Source organism: Cibotium barometz, chromosome 62 (genome assembly GCF_041138505.1).
Source record: "Cibotium barometz isolate CiBa-2024 chromosome 62, ASM4113850v1, whole genome shotgun sequence".
NCBI classification, from domain to species: Eukaryota; Viridiplantae; Streptophyta; class Polypodiopsida; order Cyatheales; family Cibotiaceae; genus Cibotium; species Cibotium barometz.
Window position 1 is genome coordinate 28,477,160 of NC_141107.1, and position 20,415 is coordinate 28,497,574.

General features: G+C 45.2%; 2 protein-coding genes across 6 annotated transcripts in view; both read left to right on the forward strand.

The window, feature by feature from the left end:
* Positions 1–20,415, forward strand: part of LOC147604325 (mechanosensitive ion channel protein 5-like) — a 95,259-nt gene that overhangs the window by 38,039 nt on the left and 36,805 nt on the right. For all 5 annotated transcript variants that reach the window (XR_015265407.1, XM_086795239.1, XM_086795241.1 and 2 more), the window contains 2 exons: positions 10,546–10,788; positions 10,962–11,177. Coding sequence is in view for 4 of the 5 variants with exons in the window: in XM_086795239.1 (XP_086651365.1) it covers positions 10,546–10,788; positions 10,962–11,177 (459 nt within the window). In the remaining variant the exon portion in view is untranslated. The remainder of the gene's footprint in view (positions 1–10,545; positions 10,789–10,961; positions 11,178–20,415) is intronic.
* LOC147604326 (uncharacterized) lies at positions 11,616–12,848 on the forward strand. Its single transcript, XM_086795280.1, has one exon. The coding sequence runs from the start codon at positions 11,616–11,618 to the stop codon at positions 12,846–12,848; it is 1,233 nt and encodes a 410-aa protein (XP_086651406.1).

The window sequence follows — 20,415 nt, forward strand, 5'->3', positions numbered from 1 at the left end:
GCATTGGCGCTCCAGGAGGGCTACTCCTGCATTATCCTCTGGTCAATCTATCCTGGGAGGCCTGCCGCATGGAGAAACGCCCCCCCATACTGGTGAAGGTAACCTCAAGGTAGACATAAGAACTAGTCACCTCCGCTCTACTGCCTCTGTATGTGATCACTGTATCCTTCATCACTTTGTGGGAAGTGTGAAACACCATCAATTGGTTTTCCCAAGGCTAATTGAGAGCCCCCGCTAAAAATCCTGTAGTGCATCCATATGATGTTGTAGTCCGGCTTGAGAATCTGAGATAAGCGCTATGTCATCAGCATAGAGGAGCATAGCAATGAGAGTGCTTGCCAAAGATGCACCTCTCCTGCCTGCCTGTTCAATAAAGGCTATGATCTCATCAATATAGATACCAAAGAGTGTGGGGGATAGGGGGCATCCTTGTTTCACCCCAATGGTGCTAGTGATCTCCTCTGAAAGGCCCCCCTGGGCATCTAACTCTCCCCACTACTAGCTCATATAATGAAATGATCCCCTAGATCATGTCTGATGGAACCCCCAGTAACTGCAACCTCTGGAGCAAGCGATCACGTGGCACTGTGTCAAAGGCTTTGTGGAAATCCACAAAGGAGCAATAAAGGCGTATGCCATCTCCCTTAGCCTGCTCAATGAGGCTCTTGAGAGTGAAGATATGATCTAATGTAGAGAAGTTATGTCGAAAGCCAGCTTGGCGGCCTAGTGCCCGGAAGCCCTCCCTCTCTACCAAGGCACTGAGCTGTGCCTCAAGGACTAATCCATAAAGCTTGGCCATGATATGGCCGATCGTAATGGTCTTATAGTTGTTGGGATCAATGGTATCCCCACCCTTATGGGTAGGGGCAATAGTATGAAGAGACCAGGTATGTGTGGAAAGCCCTCCCAAAGTGCTTTGCTAAACATGTGTGCTATAAGTGGGGCGAGGGTTTTGGAGGCGTAGGAGAGGTGCTCTTCTCTAATCCCTGTGTGATCTTCCTGTTTGATGTGATGGTGCTAGTCAAACGTCAAATGGAGTATCAATGTTTGAGAAAAAGGCGGGCTACGTCCTCGGTTGTGGCCGTATGCTTGCATGGGATGAGCATGCAGAACTTACTAAAGCGATCCACGATGGTAAAACACTGAGTGTTGCGAGATCCGATGGATATTGGTAGAGGCCCTTTAAAGTCCATAGAAATGTCGATAAAAGGTCTGTCGAGAATAGGCAAAGGTTGAAGTAATCCAGCCTTTTTCGTATGTGGAACCTTAACTTTTTGATAAATCTTACAGGCTTGAACATGTGAATAAACATCACGTCTCATTTTTGGCCAATAGCAAGACCTTTCCAATTTCTCTAGGATACTGTTGATACCTCTATGGCCTCCAACTAAGGAGTCATGGCATCATGGAGAAGAGTTGCACGCTTTTCTCGAAGGACACAGACGGTTGTTGTAGAACAACCAACCATTATGAATTGAATAATGGCCAGGCTCAGAATTGAGGGCCAAACTGTATTGAGTACCAAACTCTCCGGAATCGGCATACTGATCTTTCATGCTATCCAAGTCTTTCCAGAGATCTGGAGAATGATAGATTCCTGCATGGTATGGATGCTGGTCATTCTACTAAGAGCATCTACAATTGGGTTATGCTTACCAGGGATGTACTCGATCATTCCTCCAAATTGTTGGAAGATCTAACTCCATTTGGCTTGCCAATCACTCCATTGGGCACTTGGCATTGTCTGGAGCCACTTTTTTTTTTTATGGGAAAAAGATCCTTCAATTAGTTAAAGAAAAAACAGCCACAAAGGACTAGATCCAACCACAAAGGGCTACATAACAACTTGCCTCATTTTAGGGTGGGAATCAAATGATCATGAGGGGAAGAGACGCTTCTCCTTCGGCTGGCCGCTCTGTGAGGAGAAGGCTATCTCATACAGGGGGAGGAGGGGAGGAGGGAACAACCACACAGGTGGTTTGTAATGCCAAATGGGGTCACCTCCTCTATCTATGAGGAAAGGGCCGGGCCTCCAAAGTCGCAAGAAAGCTTCTCGCCACTTCCGCATGCAGTCTGAACCTCTTGTAACTTCCCCTATTGATCGCGGAGGGTGTGAATGATATCAAGCCATATGCTCCTGATGATCTCCGCCAGCGGAGTGTGGGTACCCTTGATGGCCTCGCTACATCTAGCATGCCAAATGTGCCAGGTTGTTATGCTACTGCAAATCTCCCATCTCTGGCATGAGCCTGGCCGCCAGTAGGTGGGGCTGTGACTGGTACTGTTGCAATACGATGGTGAGAGATCTGAAGGCCTAGCCCTCCCCCATCCTCCTCATTAGCCCTGACCACTCCAACCTCTGTGGCCCAAGCGACAGTGCCCCATGTGATAATCCGGGTGGATGCCCTGTCCATAGCAAAGATGCGGAGAATCCTCTGCCAAATTTGCTAAGCCCAATCCCAAAGGCAATGTCCCTGAGTCTCCTGGGGGTGGCCGCACCGCAAGCAAGCCGTTGGTCGACCACCAACTGCCAGCGAAGTACCAACCGCTAAACTCCTATGTGCCATCAACCAAAGAAAGAGGGTGATCTTTCTTGGCCGAAAGCTGTCCCACAGTCTCTTCCAGAAATCTGAAAGGAAACGCTGTGAGAGGTCCTAAGACTGCCAACGTGTTGTTGCATCTATCTCGGGCATCTGGATCTTGCGATCAAGCCGCGCAGTACATGCAAAGAAGGGGGCATCTAGAGTCTCCTCCTGATCTACTGGATCATGCCAAGTCCACTCTCCTGGATCCCACTGAAGGTGTGTGAGAGGTCGGCATTCCCGTATCCATACCCGCCATAATTTCTCCCTGGCCACGTTGGCCGGTGCTGGATCTATATGCCATTCTCGTGCCTGAAAACCAGTAGTTCAGACTAAAGAAATTTGAGCTTGGGCACGGGAATGGCACCTGACAACCGAGATATCGAATTGGAGTGCCCCGCAAGATCCACTGAAAATCCTCAACTGGTCGCCAAGTCGGGACTGCTGAGCCTACCCAAAAACCACACGACTTGTGCGAGTTGATTTGTGCTCCTAATGCACGACAGAAAACCTCGATCGCCTCCGCAAATCTCTGTAGATTTCCCACATCTCTTGCAAGGAAAGTCACTGTGTCGTCTGCAAACTCCAAGTCAAGTAGCTCCTCCTGCGTGCGGAGGGGAAGACGCAATCCTTGAAGCGTGGTCTCTTGGGCGGAGAGAAAACTACTCATGGCCTCGGCGACGAATAGGAAGAGGTAAGGTGCCAAAGGATAGCCCTGTCTAACCGAGCAAGAGATGTGTAATTTGTCGCCACGGGCTCCCTGAATGAGGACCTGGCTGTGTGAGGTTGAGTAAAGTCATGAGACTCCACGAATCATGGGGAATCCCATCCGGCTCATGGTGCCCTCCAGAAAGCTCCAATCCACCCTATCATGAGCTTTCTCTAAGTCTAGGAGTAGCACAATGAGGTCCTGCTGCTGTATCCTGGCCGATCATTGTATCTTTCATAACCCGTCTGGAAGTGTGAAAGATCATGACCTTGGTTTTCCCAAGGTTCAATGAAAGGCCTCTCTGTGTACAAAAATATCGAAGGCGTCCATGTGGCATTGCAGTCCCTCCTGCGAGTCAGATATCAGAATTATGTCATCCGCATAGAGTAGTAAAGTGACCAAAATCCTTGAGAGTGATGCACCACTCCCTCCTCCTCTATCTATGAATTCCGTGACCTTATCTATGTACAGGCCAAAGAGTGTCGGGGAAAGTGGGCAGCCTTGCTTCACCCCCATAGTACTATGTATCTCCTCTTACAGACCACTTGGGCATTTGGTTCATCCTGTCACCCTCTCATATAAAGCAATGATCCCCCTAGATCATATCTGAAGGCACCCCAAGAGTCTGCAATCTCTGTAGGAGCTGTTCCCGTGGCATTGTGACGAATGCTTTGCAGAAATCCACAAAGCAACAATAGAGTCTCTGCTCCCGTGACTTGGCCTGCTCAATGAGGCTCCTCAAGGTGAAGATATGATCCAGTGTGCAAAAGTTACTGCGGAACCTCTATGGCTGTGAGCGACTGAATATGCAAGTGATAGGTATTTATATGCATGAGGAGGACTGGTCGGTTTGCCAAAGAGCAAGTCGGCTGGCTCTAATACTACACGACTGGATAAATATGCTATATATGCTGATTATAATGCTTTATGCTGCCGACCGGCGGGCCTTGATGGTCCAAGGTGGCTACATGACTAGACTTTTTCATGTTTTCTTGACATCCGGTTTACTCATGGATCACATGTAATATCTTTGCGGTCTCATTGACCCTTTGGGTCTTTCGTAGATGTTAATAACATCTTTCTTTCATCTCTTGGTCCACTTTCTAAGATCATTGACGTATCGGACCAGCACTGCCTTGGGCTTTTCCTGCTCGAGATTTGCAGACACAAGGACACATTATTGAGAGAGCTTTGGCCCCAACCACGTCGCCACCTCCCTCACTAGCCAACCATCACTAGCTTCTTGTAGACCTTGGAGGACACCCATACAGTGGATCCCGTGGACACACCTCAGACAATTGCGGACCCACCTCGCCCCAAAGGAGTTATCTCAGACTAGGCATGCGCACTCTAGCGTGCTCGGTGCCCACATCCCCCTAGACAACAGCCATGATCCACTCACAACAGCTCTAGATCCAAGACATACTCCACCACCATTGACCTACCTTTCCACGTGACGTAGCTAAGGGAGACCTCATGGACATAACTATTCATTCAAGAGTCACACCCTTTCATTAGGGATGTGCCTCTTCATTTGTACCTCTTTAGGCCCTATTTAACAAGGCCTTGTGTCTCAATGCAACAACACAGCTTTCCACTCTAAGCATCTTACTTTTCAGTGTTAAGTCTTTTTAATCATGTTTTAAAACACTAATACACTAAGAATTCCTCACACCTCATGACCATACTCATTAGCCCCATGCTTGATATATTGGAGAGTGGTATACCTTCTATTGAGGGCCGATGCTCCTCTCATGTTCCTTGTTCCTTTTATTCCATGATGAGATTTTCATGGATTTTTTTGTATCACTCCAGTGAGATAGTTTTGATTTGTTCTATTTTATTTTATGTTCCATGATGAGATATGCCATGGACATTGTTTTATCACTTTGGTAGATGCTTAATCTATTTTTCTTTTTTCTGTTTTTCTTTCTCTCCCTCTCTTTTTTTTTTTTTTTTTTTTCGTGAAATGGTGTTTTATATTATATGTAAAATGTACATCAGCCACATGGCTCACACAGAACCTATGGCCCCAAACAAAACCCCCACAAAAGATCCTCTAAAGGATCATGACCATGCAAACCTGTACACTAATAAGAAAGCCTCCTAGCCAAATAAGCATCCCAGATAGAAGCATCAAAGATGAGCCAGCCGAGCCGCCGTAGACCATAAGGAAATAACATCTGCATCCAGTAGCTGAGCTGAGAGAAGAGAAGAAAACTGCCAAAGCAGCAAACCGCGGATACGTAGAATGTGCCCATGTATTCCAGACAAGGAATCAAAAATGAACCCATTCCGTGTAGTCCAAATATGCCAAAGTCCTGTCCATCTAAGGAAATGGAATATCACAAGGTGGCTGTCTGAAGTAATGACTTGAGGACAAATCCCAAATATCCACTGATGAGCCGAAACAGTAGACCTCTCTACTGCCTCCCAAACGCGAGAGACAAAAGACCAAATCTGACGGGCCACTGGACAACTCATGAACAGATGCATAACTGTTTCAGTGCATGTCGTGCAGAAGAAGCAAGAGGCCAGTGTAATTTTACGACGGCTGAGCTGATCCCGTGTAGGTAACCCTCCCACCAACATCCTCCAAATGAAAACCTTACCTTGGTAAGGGAGTTTAGACTGCCAACCACTCATAAGAGTTTTCTGCCACCATGATTTAGACTTGTGCAATCCCCACACTTTATTGGCCTTGGCTGAAACCCAATCTTTCTCTGATACAAGCTTATGATAGACCTGGTTAGCTGAGAGTGATATCAAGTCACCAGATTTACATAGTGCCCAATCAAGCCAAGGCTGATCTGCAGATGGCCGAGGCAATGGAGTAAAAGGCTCATTTGCATGCATGATGTCAGCCCATAGTGGCTGAAATGTCCGAGGAACCCTAAAGTGCTGCCGAATACGACGAAATGAATATGGCCTGTCACGACCAGGTATCACAGCATCTCGGATTCTAACCAAGCCTAGCCTGACCATGCGGTTGAGTCGTATGCGTGAAGCATCTCTGTCTGGCCAAACAATGACACGCGACTCCACAAATGTTTCGAACTGCAAAGAGTTCAAAAGTAGTCTTTCATGACCAGGATCCCACCGAGCCAACAGTAGAACTTCATGCCAAGAAAGGAGAATATGCGATAAAATGTGTGATGAGCGAATACGGACAGGATGAGCCGCATTCACAATGTCCCACCATGAAGCCTGCACACGTGTCCGCCCATGTGACAATCCCTCCAACTCAATCAAGTCACGAGCCATGAAAACCCAAGGCTGCTCTTGCAAACACATATCCTGAAAAAGCGCCCACCTACGTGCCACCATATGCAAGCGGACATCCAGTAAAGCAGCCCCACCCATTCTTTTGGGCGTCGTAATGTGATTCCAAGCTATCCATGTTTGACCCATAATATTTCCTTGCCTCTTCCACAGCATAAACCGAATGGGAGCAACCAAACGGATGAGAGATTTGTGCGTCCAAGGTAGCAAAGGTAAAAAATAGGAAATCATGCTAAGCATAATAACCTGAGCTACCTTAACCCTCACATGCATAGGCCACCCTTGAGCTTTCCAATACACAAATTTATCTGAGATCCGAGCAGAAATCCAAGCAAGAAGCGCTTGGGGGTCCACATCCACACCCACCGGATATCCAAGATGACGAACAATGTCTCCTGTATGCACCACACGGCCTTGCCACCCTAATGCCTCAAGATCAAATTCCGTGCATACAATGAGGGCTGATTTTGATGAATTTATTTTCAGCCCAGAAGCCAATGCAAAATTATTCCAAGCTTCCATTGCTCGATCTATATTGGCTTTTTCGGCCCTGAGAAACATAAAAGTATCATCCGCAAGGGCTTGAGCAACCAATTGCTTGCCATGAGGGAGATGCAAACCAACCACTTCACCATGCGATGCCATAGCATCTAGGCGAGATAACATAGGATGAGTGGCAATGGCAAAGAAAAGAGGGCTAAGAGGACAGCCCTGCCGGAGAGAACGGGTGAGAGAAATACCATCCGAAAGTCCTCCATTGAGCATAATCCGCGTGATAGAGCCAGAGCCAAGTAAATGCACCAAATTAGCCATTTTGGGACCAAAGCCCATGGCTGTCATTAACTGAGAAAGGAAAGACCAGCTGACATGATCAAAAGCTTTTTCAAGATCCAGCTGCACCATCACAATCTCTTGCTTCTTTGCCTTGGCATAATCCACTCCAATTTGAACATTAAGAATATTATGCAAAATATTCCTGCCATGCACAAATCCATATTGATACGGATGAACAAGAGTAGGAAGCACCTTCTGCAAGCGATTAGCAAAAATCTTTGTAAAGATTTTATACATAATACCCATAAGTGAGATCGGGCGCCATTGAGCCAAAGAAGTAGGCGAAGGGACTTTGGGCAACAAACGAAGTATGCCCAACTTCCAATCGGCAGGCATATATCCCTCATCCCAAACCCTTTGACAAATAAGCGTCAAAGGCTCTGCAAGCTGATCAGCATATTTTCGGAAAAACTCATTTGTCAAACCATCCCAACCAGGGCTCTTTCCCATGGGAAGTTTGGAGAGAACAGCTTCCACTTCCCCTTGAGTAACAGGAGCATCAAGCTGAACCGCCACATCAGGGTCAACTTGATATCGTACTTCAGCAAACAATGACTCCCTTGCAGCCAGGACAGCCGGTGAGACATCCTCTCGAGGGGCAAGCAAATCTTCATAAAACCTGATGCAATGCTGAATAACCTCAGAAGGTTGAGTAACAAGGTTGCCTTTGGCATCCATCAGCCTAACAATATTCTCACGCATATGTTTTTGATGCAACTTATCATAGAAGCGATGAGATTGACAGTTAGCATCCCGCAAAGCATCAAGACGTGCAAGTAGTTTAAAGCGAACATATTGTGCTTCCTGCACCCTAGATAGCTCCTTTTTCAGCCATTCTATGGCATCCGCAACTTCAGCATCTATAGAGTCAGTAAACATGAACGCCTGCAAGCCCTTTAAAAGCGACTCAAGGAGGGCCACATGCTGTTTTTGTATAGAGGCATTAGCAAGACCATAATGACGTGCTAATTTCCGAGTGTTGGTAAGGAACACTGGCCAAGCATGATAATCAGCCATGGACACTCTTGTGGAGAAATGTCGTATCAACTGACGCATATAAACATCAAAAACTTCATGCTCCAAAAAAGTGTGATTTAAGCGCAAAGGCAAGCGTCCCAACAAGCCTTTATATGCATCCACAGGATGATAGACCATTTCAAACACAAGCGGCCAATGATCTGACAAAACCTGTTGCTGATCAACCATCATAGTAAGAACCTCTGGCAAAAAGAGATCTTGATGTAAAATATACATCCTATCCAATCTAGCATAAGTGCCCCGAAACTGTTGTGAGGCATAAGTGTAACCCCTTTCATCTGAATGCAACCAAGACCACATGTCTTGTTTTAGCGACCTTGCTGCAAAAGCTTCCCACGCCTTTCTCTCCGGGCCATCCATTACAGAATGAGGCGACGTGGCTTGCTCCCTGGAGACACACATATTAAAGTCCCCCATCACAAAGCCAGGATGAGAGATTGAAAGAGCACACAAGTCATTCCACAGCAAACGGCGTGCACGAGCATTATTTGGAGCATACACCCCTAACAACCATAAAGGCGTATCATCCCAAACAATCTGTATCACTAGAAATCTTCCATGAACATCTTGAATCACAAGAGAAGGCTGAAATTGCGAACGAACAGCAAACATAACACCTGACTGCGAAGGAGGATGTCCGCTGTAGAAAACATGAAATCCCTTATATACATAGGCTTTGCCAGCCAACTTATGCTGCTTATGTTCAACTGCACACAAAACATCCCAACCATGACAAAAAGTTGTACGCCAAAGCCTGAACTGCTTTTGGCGCGAAGAAATACCCTTTACATTCCATTGTACAATTTTCATAAGCCTTCCCAGAAAAGGAATCAACAAGGCCGTGTACTAGGCCCAGGACAATCTGCCAAATCACGAACCTTTTGAAGCATTGCATTTTTAGACATGGTATTTGTGATCTCAGATTGCCCTTGGAGTTCCCGAGCACGTGTCAAAGGGTAATGACCATCCCATGGCGAGATGACCTCACCCTTCGAACCAAACACAAGAGGCAATTGTTGTTGTGCTTCTTTTGTTAGGCGATTTCTAATAGGATAGCGTTCTACTCTATCCACCCCAAGAGGCCCTGTACCCTGAGAAAGTTGGCCTCCTGGCCTCTCAATCCTGGTCTGTTGCTGGGCACCTGAACCCAAAGGGCGACGAGCATATGTATGTAAGGGCCCCTGATGAGCACGCAAAGGCCCCCGCCAAACAGCATCTGAGAAATCCCCCCGCGGGGCAACAAATCGTGTCTTTTTACCACGTACTTCCACCCATGGCTGCTCAACCTCATTCTGAACATCCACATGTACATCCATGTGTTGGGCATCATGTGAAGGAGCATCATGCTCATCTTCCACGGGCAACTGCCCATCAAGGATATCCTTTGTAGCAGCAACTTGTTCTTTCTTAGGACATTCGGAGACAAAGTGGCCCATCTCACCACATTTGAAATAGTGGCCAGCAAATGTATCCCACCTCAATTCATACATTAAAGGTTGCAGCCCAGCCATATTGACACGCAAATGTGTCGGCCTAGGTCTCCCAGTATTCCACAACATGCATAGACGATTTCGGTTTCTAGATGTCATTCGAGGCACCACCAAGACATCACCGATACCTCGCATGAGACTTGGTAAAACACGCCAAAACATTGGTGGGAATTGTTTCACTTCAACCCAAACTGGGCAAGCCTGGCGCAACATATCTTGGTACTCTGCCATAGGCTTCCACGGAACCACATGAACCAACTGCCCATCCAAAAAAAGTGGCACCTGCTCCAAGACTGCCCTACGGGCTTCCGAAGTGCGAAAAAGTATTTCATAAAAGCCTCTCGGACCATCGTAAATCTCCTCAAGTGCCTCAGGTGACACCAAGCGGCCCAGCCATGCTCTAAGACGAGGCAACAATGGAATACGCCCAGTAAAGAAAAAGATAGCAGCACGATCATGAAAATCTGCTAGCTGTTGTAGCAACAAAGGAGTCTCTCTCTCTCTCTCTCTCTCTCTCTCTCTCTCTCTCTCCCCAAAAAAAAAAAAACAAAAAAACAAAACAATAAACAAGAGGAAAAATGATGTTTTTTGTCCTTTCTTTTTCTTTCAGATATTCTATAACATGGCTAGGCCTGGCCAGAAATCTCTTATGATGAAGGATTTCCTATACTTCCTACCTGAGGAGCAGGCAGCGAGGGCTTTTGCCCTCTTTGAAATTACAGAATCTGGTGAAATAACCAAGAAAGCACTTGCAAAGTGGGTTGTGGGAGTTTACAAGGAACGCCGGGCTCTTGCTTTTACGTTAAATGACAACAGAACTGTAGTTGCAAAGCTACACAAAGTTCTCAATGTCGTAAGACATGCAAAAACCTCAACATAACTTCTTGCTAGCACAATCCTTTTGAGCTGATAATGACTGTTTATCAATACAATTATAATATTAAGTCGTTTTAGGGGCATAGTATGTTAAAACGTTTTTCTCTCTTAAAAACATTCCTCAACTTACCTGTAAATTTTGGATCGCAGGTTCTAGCCTTAGCTCTTTTCATTGTGTTCTTCCTCATTTTTGGTGTGGAAACATCGAAATTGCTTGTGTTTTTCTCATCAGTGTTCCTTCCATCCGTGTTTGTTTTTGGTAATTCCGCGAGAAGTACGTTTGAGTCCCTGATATTTCTGTTTGTTACACACCCATTCGACGTGGGAGACAGAGTTGTCGTTGATGGACAGAACATGCTGGTTGAGGTATGTTTAATGTGCTTACTTTTTTTTATAGTAATGATATGTTACTAGGTATGTTTAATGTGCTTACTAAAACAGTACGTTCAGAATATTGTCACACCACAAATCTGTGTATGGTTGTATGTATGTATACGTGTGTGTGTATGTCTGCGTATGTATGTATGTATGTATGTATACGTGTGTGTGTGTGTGTGTGTGTGTGATCCGCCTGTTGGCCATCGCCTAAACCTGCTGCCGTTGAATGCTCTTGCTGCCGGCTGGCCCCCCCTGCCTTGCCTCTGATAGAAGGTTAATTAGTCGCCTCTTCTGGTTTTGCCCAGCCTCAGATCTTCTGTGTATGTGTGTGTTGTCATCTTCAGTTGCCCTCTGCCTCTTCGTCCCTGCTCTGTGTGTGTGTGTGTGTGCAGTTCTGGGGATTATAGAAAATTTAAGGTGTGCATAATGGAATCGCCTGAGCTGGCCATTTATAAGCGTCGGAAAGCAATGAACACCTCGAATTTGGATGCCATGTCTTTGATTAAGGAATGCCTGCATGAGGATTTCGAAGAAGCAAGATGTGCTTGGGAAGGACCTGCTCCAGTCACAGAAGTGCGTATTCCGGTGCAGGAGCTCATGGATCCGGTTGCGCAGTATGCATTGAATGCAGTGATTCTCTTTTTCCCGGGCAAGATGCCTAGTGCACAGGATGTGGGACAATGGGTTGATTTCTTGCTTAAGCGTCAAGCAGTCCGGGGTGTTTATTTTGGAGCAAGAGGATTCTATGAGGTCTTGTTAGCAGACATGGAAGCTAGAGATGCTTTGTTGGAAATGTCTCCCCTCTTCTTCAATACGCAAATGACTCATGTTCTTCCCTGGGCTCTTACTAAAGATTATCAGAGCCTTATTCGACATAAGTGCCCGGTTTGGGTTGAAGTGGTGGATTTTCCTCGTACTTGGCGTCATTTTCTTCCTTTGTTGGCTGCTCAATTGGGCAAAGTGATTTGCCCCCCCAAGTTGGATGCCAATACAAATCGTTTTTGTATTCTATGGGACACTGATCTTCCTGCTCCTATGGGCATTACCGTTGATTCTGGGGACACAGTGGTCGGAAAGCGACCATTCAAGCTTAAATGGGGGAAATTTGCCAATTCCTGTTTTCGCTGTGGCAAATTTGGTCATATGCAATCTGAATGTTCTGAACCAAATCTACAACCCCCTCCTTCGGCTGTCCCTACCCCTCAGACTCCTCCTCCAGCGAAATCTTCCCCTGAGGCACAATCTAAAGGTGCTTCTGCATCCACATCAACAACTGGACTAAATAAAGGTAAAGGGAAGCAGTCTCAAATGCCAAGTGTTCCTGCTTCCCCGAACATCAAAGACAAGGGCAAAGAGAAGCTTCCTGCTATTCAGGCGTGGATAGTACCCAAGAAAACTGTCAAAGCACGTACTCTACCATCTTCTCGCAATTATGTGCCCCCCTTGAAGAATGTTGCTCAGCAAAAACTGCCTTGTAATGATAACTCTTCCTTGGCTCAGGCCTGGGATAAAGTTGTTCGATCCTATAAGGAAGTAGTTACAGGGGGCACCGCTTCAACGCCGGAAGGCCATCACTTGTTTCCTCCACATTCGAGTTTTGATTTGGCAGCTGATGTTTCTGCGACAGATGCGGATGTGCCCATGGGCACGAGTTCTTAAGCTTTCTGTTGGTTTTCTCGCCCACTGTATATACCATTTAAGATGCATAGTTCTATACATTGCATTTCATATAATGTGCGCGGATTATGCAATCAGGATAAATGGAGGCTAATCTGGCACTATGTACATACTTGCAAAGCAGATATTGTTGTTCTTCAAGAGCATAATCAGCATAATTTTGCCGGGCAAACTTCCTATTTTGCGGGATATTGGATAGCTTATGCATCCAGCTGGCAGATGGATGATCGTTCAATGTATTATCAATGGGGAAGTTTTTGAGTTTGGTGGTGTGTATGCATACACAGCCTCTACTGACAGGGCTCGTTTGTGGCATGCCATCTCCTCTTATTGTTGGCGTTCTAATGCATTTCTTTGTGGCGATTTTAATAATGCTCCAAATCATGTGGATAATACTACTGGACATTCTCACATGCTTCATGTGGAACGACAAGCTTGGGATCTCTTTCAGCACACATGTAATGCCTTGGATTTGTGGCCTCTGTTGCAAGCCAATGATCCAGGATTCACATTTCAGCATAACGCTCGATCAATGTATCGTGCTCGTCTGGACCGATGGTATCTCTTTTAGATGCAACAGTATGATGATTTCGTATGTGATATGTGGATTGATTACTCCTTGTGTCTCTCGGATCATGCTCCGATATGCTTGAAAATACAATTCGGTTCATGTTCTGCCAATGATTCATTAACTAGAAAGAGACTTCTGCATGTCAATAATGCTTATCTTAAGCATGAGGTTTTTCGCAATCTGATTGTGGATATTATTTCGCCATTGATCTCTCAAATGCATGTTGATATGGACACAGCATGGTTTCGTTTTGTTATGCGGGTTCAATGTGTGATCCAGGATTATGGCAGACACTATTTATCGCATTTCAGAGAGCAAGTTCAACAGGCCAAAGGCACTTGTCAAAGTTTGATGCATCTGGCTAACACTTCATCTCTTACTGAAATCCAGATGACAGAGTTGCTTTCTGCTCGTGCTTTGTTGCATCGTAATGATGAGAGAAAATTGGCAAAGTGGCAGACTAGAGCTCGCCAAAAAGCTATAGCGGATAAGGGATGCACTTCTAAACAATTCTTTCGTCATTTACATCTTTCTAGGCAGTCTCAAACTATTAAGAGGATTAAACTCCCGACTGGTGATTGGACTACCTCTCGTGTGGGGCTTGCACGGGCCATGGAATCTCATTATGGCAAGATTTTTGAGGCCTCTTCTCTCACGCAGGAAGGTCGAGAGGCTCGTCGCTTGTTTTTATCTCAAGTTGCACCGATTTTATCGGCGCACCAGGCTCAACTTTTGGAAGCCGCCTTCACGGAGACAGAATTGTATGCCAGTTTGTGTGATTTGGGCCGTTGGAAATCTCCCGGTTGGGATGGCCTTACTGTAGAATTTTTCTTGTCGTTCTGGCACTACCTGGATCAGCCGCTATTGTTAATGATAAACAGGGCATGGGAGCAACAGGTTTTGCCTTCATCTTGGAAAGAAGGCTTGCTCAAGTTGATTCCAAAGCAAGCACTTTGTGAAGAGTTCTCGCAATGGAGGCCGATTACGCTCATGCCTGTGGTTTATAAATTGCTGGCTAAAATGCTTGTCAATAGACTTAAAGGGTTTTTGCATGATGGTTTGCATCCATCTCAGTATGGCTTCATTCCACGAAGGCAAATTACTGATAATCTAGCAAATGTCATCATTGGCATGGAGTATGCGAAATACACTCGACAAGATGTATTGGTCATGCAGGTTGACATTGAAAAGGCATTTGACACTGTTCTTTGGGATTACATTGCAGATACCATGCTTCGGCTGGGATTTGGGCCTAAGCTATCCTCTGTGGTTTATTTCTTGTATGCTGACAGTACCTCTGCCGGTTTGTTGGATGGTTTTCTCACAGATCCTTGGCATTTGGGACGTTCAGTAAGGCAAGGTTGTCCTCTCAGTGCTTTGCTTTATGCGATTGCTACTCATCCCCTGCTTATGTATTTGGAATCTTTGACTTCGTCTGGAAGATTGCAGGGCTTGAAATTACCCTCTGGGAAACATTTTATTGCGCAAGCTTATGCAGATGATTCTCTCTTTATGCCTCGCAATCACCAAGATGATGTGGAACAAATTATGCACACTCTTCATTTGTTTGGATTGGCAGCAGGCCTCAAAGTGAATTTTCGTAAATCCAAACTATTGGCTCTGACTGAGTATGATTGGCATAAGCTGCTTTGGCCAGGCGAACTTGTTCCTCCGAACATTATAGTTCGTCATTTGGGTTATCCGCTGGGTTGGACTGTATCGGCTACACGGAAATTGGATTGGGTAGCCGAGCGCTTGCACTCCAAGTTACATTATTGGAAGTTGTCCACTTGGCCGCTTCATGTGCGTCTTAGAATTGTGCAATGCATTCTTGTAGCTTATGTGCAGTTTTATCTACCTTTGCTATATTGGTCTCAATCCCGCTTAAAGTCCCTTATGTCAAGTATATTGGCGCATTTCTGGCGCACTTCATCTCGTGGAAAGGGCCTCAGATTGTTATCCATGGACAAGTTATGCTCTCCTAAGCGCCTTGGAGGCCTGAATATTTTGGATTTGAGACGTCATGTTTTGGCTAGGAAAGCTATGCTTTTGCCGGTTTTGTTGGATCAGCAGCAACCCTGGACTCTCATGGTGTCCCATTTGTGCCGGCATATTGTCACGCCATTCTATGGTCATTGGCAACCCACATACTGGGATCTTATATGTGGAAAACTTGAAGGACACATTCCGGGATGTCCTTTCACTTCTTCTCTCATTATTGATTGGAAGGAAGTTACTTCACATATGACATGGCATGGTTCCCGATCTTTGATGGGCAATTCCCTGCGGCTAGAGAGTTTGCATTGGAGTCGTGTATTTTCTTCCACTTTGGTTGACCGTTCACCTCGTCAGGCATATTTTCTATCTCAAAAAGGAATTTGTCAGATACATCAGGTGGTGGATGACACTGGTGAGGTTCTTTCCTTCTCTGTTGCGGCGGATCGTTTTCAATTGGGATCCCATTATTCTCATCTTTGGACAGAAATTCAGCGGATGATTGCTGATATTTCTCCTTTACCTCGCTTGAATGTGGATTCCCGTCTATCTGATTGGAATCTTGGAACCACTGCTATGGAATGTATTTCAGCTGGGACAGTTTATGCCCTCTTGCAATCGGATGCATGGATAGTCAGACATGGTAATCAGCTATGGTCTCTCTCCAAATCTTCAATGTGGTGGAAACGTACATTGTTTCGCATTTGGAAAAGTCATCTGCCTCTTAAAGAACGCCTGTTCTTGTGGCGCTGTTTGGTTGGTGCTCTTCCTGTTGGTAGCTTCTTACATGCACGTCATATTGCGCCTTCACGTTGTGTCCGATGTAAAGCTACTGAGGAGACTGTCCCACATTTACTATGGGGTTGCGTATGCTCCAGATCGTTCATTCGCCAGGTCTCGACTGCTCTTCGCCTTCGTTTCCCTTCGGGCATTTTTCACAGATGCTTTTGGCTTTTTGGGGTGTTACAAGCATCACAGTCTCAGTTTGCAGTATTTTTCAGCTGGGTCCGATTCTGGGTCTTTTGGACCATATGGCATGTTCGGAACAACCTCATGTTCCAAGCCAATGACATTGTTCCCTTCCATTACTTCAAGTTCTCGCTTGGTCACGCGCTTCATTTTGCTTATGATGCTGGGGACATCACTCTTGATGCTTATAGGATTTACTTTGATTGCTTCTAGGTGGTGGAGCCTATAGTTACTCTTCTTTTTCTGGGTTTTCCTCGCTTACAGGTTTCCCACTTGTAAATAAAAAGTGTGATCTTTTTGGTGGGTTTTCCTCGTTTTGAGGTTTCCCACCTGTAATTAATGACATTAAGCTTTACAAAAAAAAAAAAGTGTGTGTGTGTGTGTGTAGGTGTGTGTGTGTGCTGCTTACGGTGTGTGGTGTAGTGTGACGCCGGCGGTGGAGACCTGCTCGCCTGCTCCCTTGATCTGCTCGCCTGCTCCCTTGACTATCTGCTCGCCTGCTCTAGGTGAGTACGTGTGGTGAGGCGCCTCTTCCTGGACTGTGTCGGGCTCCTTCCTGGTCTGTTTTGGCCCTGCAGCTCTCTTCGCTCCCTTCTCTTGTTCCCAGTTGCGCTGTCTTATCATCATCAATCTGCTCTTCTTCCTGTCTTCTGCGACCTGCGTACGTGTATAGGACTGTCTGTGTGTGTGTGTGCGCTCCTTCAACAGGTCACTGTTTTTTCCCTTCTGTGTAAGATACTTTTCCATAGAGCTGTCCCCTTTTTCTGATCTGTGCCCTCTGCTGAATCGAATAGTCTCGATGGCAGAAACAAGCAAGTTTTATATCAAGAGAGCTCTTTCTCCTGAACCTAAAAGACAATTAAGGGAAACTCTGCCCCCCACAGCTCCTTCATCTGAAGATGCTTCCTATGTTTTTGATATGTTGAATGAGGATTTTCAACAAAGTAGAAGAGAATGGATACTACCTGCTCCGGAACTCACCTACAAGATGAAGTTGCCTTCTCTTGTGCATCCTCTGAAGAAGCTCTCTCAAACTGCAGTCATCATCTTTTTTCCAGGTAAAATACCCTCGGCTAATGATGTGGGACAATGGGTGAATTCTCTTCTAGGTGGATGCTATGCAGAAGGAGTCTATTTTGCCTCCAGAGGATTTTATGAAGTTCATCTCTTGGATGCAATGACAAAACAAAAGATGCTGGAAATGTCCCCTTTATTTTTTGGTCGTCAAATGGTGCACATCATGCCCTGGTCTCCTAATAAGGATTATCAGAATCTCATCAAACATCACTGCCCTGTATGGGTTGAAGTCGTTGATTTCCCAGATTACATGAGAACAGAGCTTCCAGGCTTAGCGATGACATTGGGACAAGTGATCTGTCCCCCTCGTCCCACAGGTAACAAAAATCGTTTTTGCATCTTATGGGATACTGATAGACCAACCCCCTCTTCTATTGCAGTTGAGATTGAGGGTGTTAATTTGGGAAAGAAATATTTCACTTTGAAATGGGGCATTTTTGCTGGCGCTTGTTTCTCTTGTCACAAGTTCGGGCATCTAGCTTCTGAGTGTCCCTCAATCCTTCATCCGCCTCCTCCAGCTGCCATTCCTCCGCCATCTAATAAAGGAGGTCAAAAGACTTATGTAGAAAAGACTGAAGCTAAAGGAGCAAAGCCTTCAGTTCCTACAGGGAACCAAGCCAATTTAGCCCAAAACAAGGATAAAGGAAAAAGAAAGCTACTGGAAAATAATTCATCTTCTCATGAGGGTTGGCAGAATGCAAAGAAGACGGTGCCTCTCAAACAAAGACCTCTCCAATCTTGCAATTGGGATGCTTCTGCTCCATCTCCTGGTCAAACTTCTTCCTCTTCGGACAGCCCCATCTCAAAGACATGGGTCAATGCAGTTAAGAAGGGTATTCCACTTTGTGAAGAAGATGATTTAGTTAGGGAATTGGATTTTGAGGGTCAGCAAGACCCTGTGGCAATGGCAGAGGCTTGATGCCTCCCTTTCTCTTTCAGGACTGTTCATCTCTTGTACATATTTTCATGCGTACTTCTCTCAAATGTTTTTCTTATAATATACAGGGCCTCTGCAATCAGCATAAATGGAGGCTCCTATGGCATTATATAAACAATACTCATCCTGATGTTGTGTGTCTGCAAGAGCATAATCAGCATTCTTTTGCTGGCCAGCATGGGTTCTTTTCAGGCTAATGGATGACTGGAGGCCTATCACTTTGATGCCTATTATATACAAACTTATTGCTAAAATGTTGGTACACCGGATAAAGGATATCCTTCATGATGGACTTCATCCCAGGCAATATGGTTTTGTTCCAAGGCATATACATGATAATATCTCCAATACTCTCATTGCAATGGAATATGCAAAATACTCTGCTCAAGATGTCTTGGTCATGCAGGTGCATGTGGCAAAGGCATTTGATACGGTGCAGTGGGATTATGTTTCTCAAATCATGTCTAAACTTGGTTTTGGGCCAAAGCTAGTTAATGTCATATATTGGCTTTACTCAAATTCCACTGCTCAATGCTTTATAGGGAAACATTTGTCTGAGTCTTGGACTCTAGAACGATCAGTTCGAGGGATGCCCTCTCAGTGCTCTGTTCTATGCCATTGCTTCGCATCCTTTGCTTCTTTACATAGATCATCTGGTTGATACTAGACAGTTAGAGGGGCTTCAGATTTCTGGTTCACGGCCTTTCATTGCACAGGCTTCTGCAGATGATTCATTCTTCATGCCAAAGAACAGTCCTTTGGAGCTTCGTCTATTGATGGATACTCTTTCAGATTTTGGATTGGCAGCTGGTTTAAAAATTAATTTTCAGAAATCAAAACTCTTACCTCTCAAGCATTGTGACTGGCATGCTATCCTGTGGCCCGGCCAGATTATTTATCCGGAAAGCATAGTAAGACACTTGGGCTATCCCATTGGCTGGAAAATCAGAAATAAGCAACAAATATCTTGGGTGCTAAACAAAATTAAGGACAAATTAGAATATTGGAAGATCTCCACTTGGCCATTACATGTACGGCTTCGAATTGTTCAGTCCATTGTTCTGGCTTATGTCCAATTCTACCTTCCTCTCTTACATTGGTCATCTCGAGATCTTTCTTCTTTTATGTCTCAAGCCATGGAGATTTTTTGGAAAACTAAGCTTCATAAAAAAGCTTTAAGGTTGCTCAAAATGGACCTGCTTTGCTCGCCAAAAATGCATGGTGGTTTGAATATTATAAACATCAAATTTCATGTGCTGGCAAGAAAGATCACTATGCTCAAAACCTTTTTTCAACAAGAGCAGCCTTGGTCTATCATGTTGGCAATTCTGTGTGGTCGGATGCGCACAAATGCTTATGGTCGTTGGTTGGTTGATCCATCGGAAGTAGTGCTTGGCAAATTTCAAGGTAAAATCCTTGGTTGTCCATATTCTACTTCCTTGATTCAGGATTGGAAGAAAGTGCTCTCTCGCATCAAATGGTCTCCCCATCCTGCTTCTATAGCTTCCTCGCTTCGAATGGAAAGCATACATTGGAGTGCTGTTTTTTACTCTCCCCTTGCTGTACAACAACCAATCAGAGCTTACAATCTTATGAAATTGGGCATCCGGTTCATTGACGATGTAGTGGATACTACAGGGCAAATTCTTTCTTTTCCGGCAGCATGCCAACAATACAATCTTGGGATGCATCATAGATCTATATGGAAAGCTATTGCAGATCTCTTACACCCTTTCATTCCGATTCCAACATTGGATGTAAGAGACAGGCTTCAAGATTGGCATCTTCAGTCTTCAAGTTCAAGATTATCCTCTCAATCTTTGCATCTATTGACTTCTATACAGGCTTATCGATTGATATTACCTCCTCCATGGATTGCTCAGCATGCTAATTCTCTTTGGCATCTGGATAAGTCTTTAGCTTGGTGGAAAGCAAAACTAACATTGATATGGAAGTTGAAAATGCCATTGAAACAGAGACTCTTTCTCTGGAGATGCATT

Bases quoted from the DNA above. Each gene is read 5' to 3' on its own strand.
- LOC147604326 (XM_086795280.1), top strand. From the start codon at position 11,616: ATGGAATCGCCTGAGCTGGCCATTTATAAGCGTCGGAAAGCAATGAAC.